We start from the raw sequence: 10,393 nt of genomic DNA, 5'->3' as shown, positions 1-10,393 counted from the left end.
TGTTTTTGTTTTTTTGTGTTTTTGTTACATCAAAGGAAGAACCTTTTGGGCCTGGTCCTATGAGACGATGGCTATTTTATTTGTTATCTCAAGAGTCATGGTATAAAGCTGATAGCAACGATGGTTGGCGTTGGCTTAAGAAAGATTTAAATACATTTTCAAAACTTACGTGGGCATGGCAAGTGCATGATGTCAGTTAAGGCCATAATATTTGTGTAATTAATTAACATCTAAGAAGGCTTTTAGCACTTGTTTAGCTTATAACTTCAGTTGCAGAGCCTTTTAACATCTTACCAACTGGCTGAGAAATTAAAATATCATTCTATCAGCACTTGGGCATTAAACTAGTTGGCTAATGCAGTATGTCCATCTTTTGAACCCGAGTTCAATCTCCCTCCCCATATATTAGAGTAATGCTCTAACAACGACATTTTCAACTCCAACAAATACAACTTTAAGTAAGCTGGCCAACCAAAACATTTGCAATCTTCTGAACAAGATTCTGAGGTGCCTTGTCCATTGGGAACCACAGATTGCAGGGTGCTCGAGAATGCAGTGCACTAACACAATATGCACATTATTTGCATTAGTGCTGCAAGCATGCTTCCGCTAAAACTTCCTTTCTTCGGCATCGACAAAGTTGAACGTAAAGCTTTCTTTTCTTTTCTTTTCTTCCTCAGACCTAAAGGCTTCCAGTTCTCCATGGTTTAGCAAATTATCTAAAGTTTCATTTCTCAAAAACGCAAGGCAAAATGATTACTTTAATTTTTGGTCTCTGCACACACTTGCTAGTTGCTAAACAAGAAAAATGACCAACCTTCTTAACTTAAAATGATGCAATAACTTTCTTTTATATAAATCTTTTTGAGAAGACGGTGGTGAAATAATGCATACATGCAATATTACTGAACAAAAACAAACTTACATGATAACAATACAGATCTACCATTTTTAGACAAATGCATGCTGAGAAAGGGCAGGAAGCCACAAAGAAATAACCCATGATGATGTATGATTTAAAACCCAAAATCCAATTAACCAGCGGGTGCTTGCTGTGCACGGTAGATCCACTCAGAGAAGTGTAACCAAAAATCCCGCATCATTTCTGCTGAAGATCTTAAAAGTTGCAGAGATGAAGAGAATCATCCAAACCAATAGACTGCAAGATGGTATACGTTTGCTCACACATGCATGCTGACCAAGACTTGTTGAAACTTCAAACAAAAATAGTCCACATCTTCATCGCCACATAAAATTCTGGAAGTTCACAAACGAAGTTTAGATGATTTCTTGAAGTGGTGGCACGAATTAAATTTCGATTGAACAGAAACTAAAATAGAACATAAAACAAAGATTTAAAGGGGGTAAAACTGTACAAAAGAGGAGCAGTAAGTTGACTGGTTTATGCACTCACACAGATAGACAGAACAAATTTTCGCATATCATACATGCCATTAACAAGCTAGTACAAGAAGAAATATACATTACCAACAAAAAAGGTTACAATTACATGTTATGCATGGCATACTGGGATAACTTCAACAACTATATTGAAAATATAGATAAACGTGCCTAATCATATTTACCACAATAGAGGAAGATATGGCATCAAAGACAAAGGAAAATTTGTCATACATAACTGTAACATACACAAACAGGAACGCAGGGAAATTCGTAACACACTCACTCGTGGGCTGACTAACATTGCTAGATTGAGAAATGAAGACAAATACAGCCAGAGCTTAAAAAAGGTTTGAGCAGGTTTCAGATGTTTCAAAGACCTACAGGACCAACTAATCCATCATTACCAATATTTCCAGGTAAAATTTCACTGTGACTTGGGGAAACCAATTGAGCATTGAACCAACAAGGCTAAATATCAGCCATAAAGACCCCTCCTCTAGTGCAGAAATGAAACCAAGACATACATCATTATTTCACATACTCACAAAACTGGCCAAGGAAGCACAACTAATAGTCAACTCATCAGCAAGGCTGTTGCTTTCCTCCTGTCACACCATGAGCAAACCAATTTCTGGCAATACTCAAACCTCAAACCAGTCCCATTCAACCTAAAAAAGTTTTTGCAAACCACAAAAACACTCACCATAAAAATGTACCTACAAATCACAAAACACCGAAGTCTAATGCTCCTTGGCCACTGTTAATACCCCAGACTCACCATCTATTTTCAACTAACTTTTGTTTACACTTTAATCAATGAATATTTCCAAGCAAGTGATACTTTTCATTCTCATCCTACTTTAAATCTGTAGTTTCTTGGTGGCAGTATTTGCAACATGAATCAAAGATGCTCACAGCACTTGCCTAAACAAGATGTATTCCTGGATTTTTATACAATGGGTAACTTTAGGGTCCAATGCACATATGTTCTTAGCTGATGGACAATATCTCATATATCAAGGGAGATTCACTATAATACCCAATATTGGAGCCTAAATTATAAAAAAACCCTATATGAAATGGACTTTAGAAACACACCCAAAACCCATTTACAACATAACAATAAGGCTTTTAACTTCTTTTAAATTACAAAACTGCCATTGATTTCTTAAAACAAACCAACCCAAAAACCTCATAAAACAGCCCAAAACACTCAATGGGTATCAAAGTTATTTAATAATTAAAATTAAATTCAATAGGGCCAGCTATTATTTTTTGGGTTTTTTTGGGGTATGTTTATAGAAATTAAATAGTGTAGGGTTTATTTATAGTTTTAGTGCTAAGAATGGGTATTTGACTAAATATCTCATAAGATGCACAAAAATTCTTATGAGTACACATCACTGAGAAATATGGTGTGGATGATTGAAAAAGAATAACACTCTATGAAGGTAAAAGCAATGATATAAAGAGACGGATACATATTTTCTAAAAAGCAACTCTGGTTACATATCAGAGAGGGGAAGGAGAGCATATCATGGAAAAGAGAGACTAAGGTAAATCGTTGCTGACGGTCAGTGCACATAATCAGTTTCTAATTAGTATAAGATAATGAGAAACAAATAACAAGGAAACAACCTTTTATAAATATAATTCAGTCTAGCACCGACTCAACTTTAATCCTCATTGTGTTTCACATGCCTATTCAACAAACTATTGTCAGAGACTCAGAATATAAATATATCACAAACAATTCCAAATTGTAATAACGACATGATTCATACACATCAGGCCTAATAGAAAACGGTCCATAATTAATAAAGCAAGAAAATTTAACTTCAGATGCATACTCACTCAAACAATTGCACAATTATAAGAGCTGCAGAGACGAAGTAGTTCTGCCTGATTGGTTTGGTCAAGATATTGATTGATGATTTGAGGGTATCTGCCAGGGGAAATTGCAGAAAGCCTAGCCAAAGAAGTCACCAAAAATTCCTTCGGATCCCTTATATCTTTCAGAGGGTCATCCTCTGTCTTCCCAGCATTGTGAAGACGAACAAAGGTGGCAGAATAACCCACATTTTCTGCAATATCAGGCATTTCTGGTTCTTCTTCAACCCTATCCTGCTCGGGCCGTGAAAGAAGGGTCACAATACTGTCCAGCATTTTCCCCCAATGTTCAACAGCTGCAGCATCCAGAAGGGCTGGAGATTCACATAGAAGTCTAGTTGATGCAACTGCAGTCAACTTAGTCTCAATGACTCCTGTAATAAGCTTAAGATTGGATATCCAAAACTGCACCAAGATCACCTGAAATATGTTGGCCTGAATAGCATTCATTGTATCTGCAAGGTTTTTAGTGCCGTGCTTGACCAGAAAGAGTGACATATAAATCAAGAGAGACTTGATGAACCTTCCTGTTTGTTTGTCTTGGAGCACGGTGAAAAGGGCACTCCAAATTTGGCCAACGTAAGGCGCAATCACACTATAATCAAGGCTTTCAATAATAGTATTTAGCACATAGAAACCCTGTTCATCTGTGTTACGAGCTGAAACAAGTTTATAGGATATCCCAAGCACCTGTGTCAACCTCCCCTCTTGATTGAGTTCATGCGGTACCTTATGAAGGAATGCTTGAAGCAATCGCACAAGAGCAGGAACATTAGAAGCCTTTCTCCATAAGTCAGGAGTCAAAAGTATCTCAAAAATCTGAATGTATGCCGGTGAAATTGGTGGCCTATTCAACTCAACTAGTTGAGCTAGCAGCTGAAATGCATAAGGAAAGAACTCAGTCACATCTTCACCCAATATCTTCTGGAGGCTGGGAAATAGGCTTCTCTCAAAAATTGATATTAGAGAGGCATCCTTCCCACATGCACGCTTCAGAAGAACAGCAAGCGACTCAAAAATATAGTGGTTAAATACTGGATTCTTGGGATTTTCACAAGCTTTGTTGAGAATTAATATCAACCCAGTAATGCAAGGATCAGCAATCTCACGAGAGATGTCTGCAACCCCGAGAACTCGCATAATACACTTCATTACATATTGGTTTTCTTCAGATTCTGGAACCTTCAAGGCCTCAAAGAGGTTGGTCATCAGTTGTGGCAGCACAGGAGAAACATCTGCTGAAGTATATCTTGCTCTTCCACCCTCATCCTTTACAAGCAAAAGTTTCTCCATACAACTTGCAGCATAAGAGTGAACAACATTTGACTCGGCACGAAGGAACCGAATCAAATCCGGAAAAAACTGTAATGCCATAGGCTTTGGTATATGGTTCCGGAACATTGTGAAAAATTTCAGTGCACCAGCCTTAAGCATTGGAAACCCATTCACATCCTGACTCTGCAATTCTGGAACAATTACAGTCAAAAAGAAGTTCTGAACATCAACAAGATCAGTCGAAACAGAAGTACCACCAGCCTTCTTAATAGCAAGTGATACAACCAAGTATATAGCACAGTCCTTATCCTTCCAATTCCCAACTGGGTTTGCAGCAAAAGAGCTTAGCAAATTCTGTATCTGTACAGAAACCAAATTGGTAACCTGTGGCTTATAATTGGTAGCAATCCCTTTAAGAAGCTCACATGCAATCCTCCTCCTAGTATCAAGATCACTACCTTCCATATCCCTTCTAATGAACTCAATATAGTTCATCTCAAACAATTCTTCATCCTCATCCCTCAACCTCACATTAGGGATCACAATGCCCTGACAAATCTGTGGTATCACTCCCTCTCCAGCAAAAAGATTATGATGCACACTTGTGCTAACGGTGGTCAAAAACTTTATAGCTGTAACAGCAAGATGATCACGGCTCGACACCTGAGACACATTCGACAATAAATTCCACACAGAAAGAGCAAAACCATTCAAGAAGTTTTGAAACTCTTCCTCATTCTGCTCCATATAAAGGTTAATATTCTCGCACACGGCTGCGCGCAACTCATCAACCACGGCAAGCCCATCAGCACTACTCTCAAGCGCTGGATAATTAGTGGTTAAATACTTTTGCATCTCACTCATCCACTCATTCATATGGTCCTCAAAAAATTCAGGCAAATCTTGAAAATTCAATGAGTAGAAAATCCTACAACACAATCTCTGCGACTCGAACAGCAGCTTAAGCACAACAACGGACCCACCACCGGAATTGGCAGACTCAATCAAATTCGCAGTTTTAATGAAAATTTCCAAAAGGGGTGCGGCAAAATGGTCCAAACAGTATTTCAAATCAAGCAAAAGATCATTGGTCTTGTACTGATACCGAAATTTCTTAAATATAGAGTTAGCAGTGCCGAGAATACCGTTAATGGCGGCGTAGTCGCCAGCGCTCGAAGCGTTCTGGAGGCGGGAAATGAGCTCGGGGAGCAAAGCGGGCCACCGCTTTGGGAAATCGTGCTTGCCGATGAGGACTAGTGCTTCACTGAGTTGGCCCTGGATTTTGGGCGCAGCAGAGAGCATGAGGGAGACGATAAGGGCTTTGATCTGCTCCTTCTCGGCTTCGGTGATAGAGTGCTCGTCGTCGGAAGAGGAATCGGGGGCCCATCGGGCCTTGAGGTGGTTTTTGAAGTTGACGGAGGCGGCCTGCCGGATCTGATCATCGACGGTGGGTTCGGCGACGAGGCGAAGGACTGCGAGGCCGTAGTTGGCTTGTTGAGAGACCTCGGAGAGCGAAGCCTCGGCTCGGCGGCGAGGCTCCGGGGCTGGAGAGAGAGTGTGGAGGAAGCACTGAGAGAGGAACTGTAAGTTTTCGGCGTTCCACTCCATTGATGGGTTTTTGAAGCTCTGTCGTTTCCCTAGGGTTTTGTCTGCAGGGAGACTGCTACTGGACTAGGGTTTATGCGAGATGTGGAGATTTTGAATGTGAGCCAAAGGTGTTTGCGCAAGTAACTGAAAGAGAAGAGAGTTTGGCGAGAGGGAAAAACGAAAGATTTTCGGGGATTTTAATTTTGGGGTTTTGGTCTGTGAACTGAGTACTGCTGACCAAGAAAAGTTGGGATGCTTTCTTCGCCCTGGTTCTAAACGATGTCGTATTTAGGTTGTGAAGGTGAAAGTTTTATGCGGAAATTTCTTTATTCTTTATAGAAGTACAAATTAACCCTAACTATAATAGGGAATTTTTATACCCAAATAAACCTAATTAATTATTAATTAATTAATTTTTAAATATATTTTTGTTATTGGTTATCCTAATTAAGAATTTGGATCAAGTTAATGATATTTAGAAAGTTTAACTGTTGATTTGCCCATTAAACTTGTACTTAACTTTTAATTTACTCCATATACTTTTTTTTAGAAAACTAAATATATGAACTTCTTTTTTCGCCAATTTCCCCTCGCCGTCTAAATCCACAACATTTCATTCAATTTGCCATTAAATATGAGGGCAAAATAGTCATATCCTATGTTAAAAATAAATAAAAACTTTTAAAAATTGAAATACTATTTTCTCTCTCTCTTTTTGCGTGCTAGGTTCTGTGGGTGGGTGGTGGGAGCAGGGATCAGTTGCCGCCACAGGGGAGAGGGGAGGGGAGGGTCTGGGGGTAGATCTCCAGGAGAAGAGGCAAGGGCTGGGGGACTGGTCTAGGCTGGATCTCACTTGGGGATGGGGGTGGTTGTATGGTGGCATTGGGCTTGGGGGTGGTTTGGGTAGAAAGAAAAACAGAGGGTGAGAGAGAGGAATATAGGGAGGAAGTAGGTCGGGGAAGGCAGGATTGGGGGTTGGGTAGAGGAAGTGGGCTCTGTGATGTTGAGTTGGTGAGGGGGGTGCATTGGGATAGGGTCTGTGGTTGATGGGGTTGCATGAGAGAGAGAGAGGAGGAGGAGGAGGAGGAGGAGGATGAGGGGGGGATGGGGGAGACAAAAGAGGAAGGAGGACTGGGTTCTTTGGGTTGGGGGGAGGGGGTTGGCGTTAGGTTTGGTTTAGTAGGTCCCATGAATTTGTTTTCTCTTTTTCTTCAAATTCCAAAAAAATATTTTTTTAAAATGATTTAACAAAAAATTGGATGAAATGTTTAGGATTCAGACAGCAAGGGAAAAATTGGCAAAAAAAAAAGTTAATATCTGTAATTTTCTTTTTAAAAAAAGTATAAGAAGTAAAACGAAAATTAGCTACAAATTCAGGGTCAAATCAACAATTAAGCCTATTTAGAAAGCCATATGAGCGATCATTTGGTTATACTAATCTTGAATTTGTGATTCATGGGATATATCATATATATGTCTAGATAATTAACTAATAAATAAAGGGTTGTGATTTTCTCACTTCCTTTTTGTTCACTTACACTCCCTTTTATTTTTTAAATATTTTTTTACTATAACAAAAAAAATGAGTGTAAGTGGACAAAAGATGAGTGAGAACATACAATTTATAACAAGAGGAGTGTAAATTGATAAAAGAGAAGTGAAAAAATCAGCTTCCTAAATAAATAGATTATGTTTTATTTCATAATAGGAGAATTTTGAACTTTAAAATCTTTTCTATATATGCCAAAATAATTATTGCACTTACAAGGGTTCTCTATGCTTTGCAGCCCCAAAGCCCAATGGACCTAAATAAATGCACAAAAAACCCTTCTTCTTTTGCATGTTTGTATTGACACATTTGAAACAAACCATATATACAACAGTATAATTCTATAGCGTGGTCTTATTTAAGAACTTTAGATGATGTTTTATCCCTTAATCGTTGGATCAAATTAGTTGTGTAATTCAATAATTAAGAGATAGAGCTTCATCTAAGGGCTTTAGATAAAACTCTTGAGTTGCAAGATTGGTTTGGTCCTAATTATAATAGAGATATTTAGTGATATACCCATTTTTAGCACTAATATTATAAATAAACCCTACACCATTGAATTTCTATAAACAAACCCAAAAAATGATAGCTTGCCTTATTGAATTTAATATTGATTATTAAATTACTTTGATGTCCTATTGAGTGTTTTGGGTATTTTTATGAGATTTTGGGGTTGGGCTTGTTTTAAGAAATTGATGGCAATTTTGTAATTTATAAGAAGTTAAAAGCCTTTTTATTATGTTGTAAATGGGCTTTGGATGTGTTTTTAAAATCCATTTCATATGGAGTATTTTTATAATTTGGGCCATTATATTGAGTATAATAGTGAATCTCCCTTTATAATATTCAGGCATTACGCAGGCTTATAAGTTTTGGTCCTGCTGAGTGGGCTAATATCTTTACATTGTGGCTGAGCTTTGGGTTCATGGAAGCAAACAAGCCATGCCTGAGATTGGGCTCATTATTTGGCTCTTTTGAAATGACCCAAAAATCTTTCCTGCCCGCCAACTTGACAGAGGAGTGATTCCATGAACACACAATCATCTATGGTGCTCTCTAGACACCCAACCTCCAATTCTTTTCTCTGAAATTTCCAATTTTGTACCTATCATCACAAAGCCTAAGGGCAAAAACTTAAAAAAAAAACTATAGGTTGCCAGCCAACCCTAGGTGGTTTTCTGCAAAATTTAGGTGTTGAGTATCCGTAAAATCGTAACTCTAGAGTTGGGGTATTGTTTAACTTCCATTTTTATTTGAAAACACGATTATAACTTTAGTGGTAAAGTACTTACTCTTTACGTTCTCAATAAAGAGTTTCGCTTTCGCTTCCTCTCTCTATATAAAACCTCCTTACAATACTGAAAAATGAAATAGAAAACAATCCTCTACTGATGCATCAAAATGATATTGACAGTAGCTTCTTCTAAGCAATAGCATCCTTCACAGAGAGATCTCAATGCTTTCACTTGATTGAAATCCTAATAACCAATGAAGTAAGAACACTTATCATGCTGCTATCCTATTCAACAAAAATACGAGACAGGCACAATACATCTTTCCTTTTCCCTCTCGGGCCATGTTTAAAATTAAAACTCTGACAAGGCCCCCCGAATTTAGTGAGTGAATTTCCATCCACGTCTTTCTTTGAATTTTTTTCTCACGTGTTACATTTGGTATCTGCTTCTGTGGTCTGAAATAGCAAAACAACAAACTGGAGCTACCCAACAAAGTCATTAATTCAGTGCCACCCCACACCCCCCTCCCCCCACCCAACCCCAGCTTCTGTTTTAACATGTTCTTGGGATTTTGTTTCTTTTTCTTTTAGAAAACCTCAAAAAGGGCCACGAAAGATCTGTGGCAAGCAATAGCAAAAGCCACTATATAACCGTGGCCAACAGGGATTGGCCACCCCACCGGAGAACCATGGATAAGCCACAGATCACAATACTGCGTCACAACTTTATACCTAAAATAAGGCCAAAACTAAAGCGTTATGCTACAGTAGTTAAAGTATATGATTCTTACAGACACAGACTCACAGTGGTTCAACACAACGGTTGATTGTTGTTTCTTATAGTTGAGCCAAAAAAAAAAAACGTTACTGTTTCCTATGGTGTCAAACTGTCACTGCTGTAAAAAGAAATGCAAATTCTAAATCAAATATCTCTGCATTTTGGTCATATGTTGCTGCAGTAAAGTAGGATAAGGTGACTGGTGACACGTTGTTCATTTGTTATTATAGGACGGCTCCACAAATTGCAGGCAACTTGAGATTTTTGTTTGTTTTGATTCAGAGCCTTGCATGGTGTTTTCAAAGCAATGATATTCTGTCTGAAACGGTCCCACCACTGAAAGAACTGTCCCATATAATTCATGGCAGAAATTCCTCATGTTAAAATCTAAAGGTTTCAATAATCTCCCCAAGTGGCCTTTTGATCTCATCTGCAATATTTGTTGCTTCCATGGCTCTTTAATGATATGGGATTGTGTGAGTATATATTGCAGAGCAGACTTACTGGAAATTTGGAAATGAACCCAATTTGAGCTTCAAATTATAAGCTCCAAAAAAGGAGAAAAAACCAGAGAGAAATTGACACTGCAGAACAAAGCTTGCACACATTGCGGCCAAGATAGAACAAAAGCTTGGTGGTCCAAATTTGGACTCGTTATACATGCAATTTACAG

The 10,393-nt window shown here is 38.4% G+C and overlaps 1 protein-coding gene across 1 annotated transcript; it reads right to left on the bottom strand.

Annotated features, from left to right (window-relative positions):
- Nucleotides 1–821: 821 nt before the first annotated feature.
- On the bottom strand, nt 822–6,470 carry LOC117618971 (exportin-2). Its single transcript, XM_034348771.1, has 2 exons — nt 3,259–6,470; nt 822–1,257 (listed from the first exon to the last, which is right to left on the bottom strand). The coding sequence occupies exon 1, from the start codon at nt 6,175–6,177 to the stop codon at nt 3,259–3,261; it is 2,919 nt and encodes a 972-aa protein (XP_034204662.1). The 5' UTR covers nt 6,178–6,470; the 3' UTR covers nt 822–1,257.
- Between the last annotated feature and the right edge of the window lie 3,923 nt (nt 6,471–10,393).

Source organism: Prunus dulcis, chromosome 2, assembly GCF_902201215.1.
Source record: "Prunus dulcis chromosome 2, ALMONDv2, whole genome shotgun sequence".
Taxonomy (NCBI): domain Eukaryota; kingdom Viridiplantae; phylum Streptophyta; class Magnoliopsida; order Rosales; family Rosaceae; genus Prunus; species Prunus dulcis.
The sequence above is the reverse complement of the archived record's forward strand: the minus strand, read 5'-3'. Positions and strand labels throughout refer to the sequence as shown.

What these genes read in the sequence shown, in the direction of transcription:
- LOC117618971 (XM_034348771.1), bottom strand. Translation starts at nt 6,177, where the DNA reads ATGGAGTGGAACGCCGAAAACTTACAGTTCCTCTCTCAGTGCTTCCTC.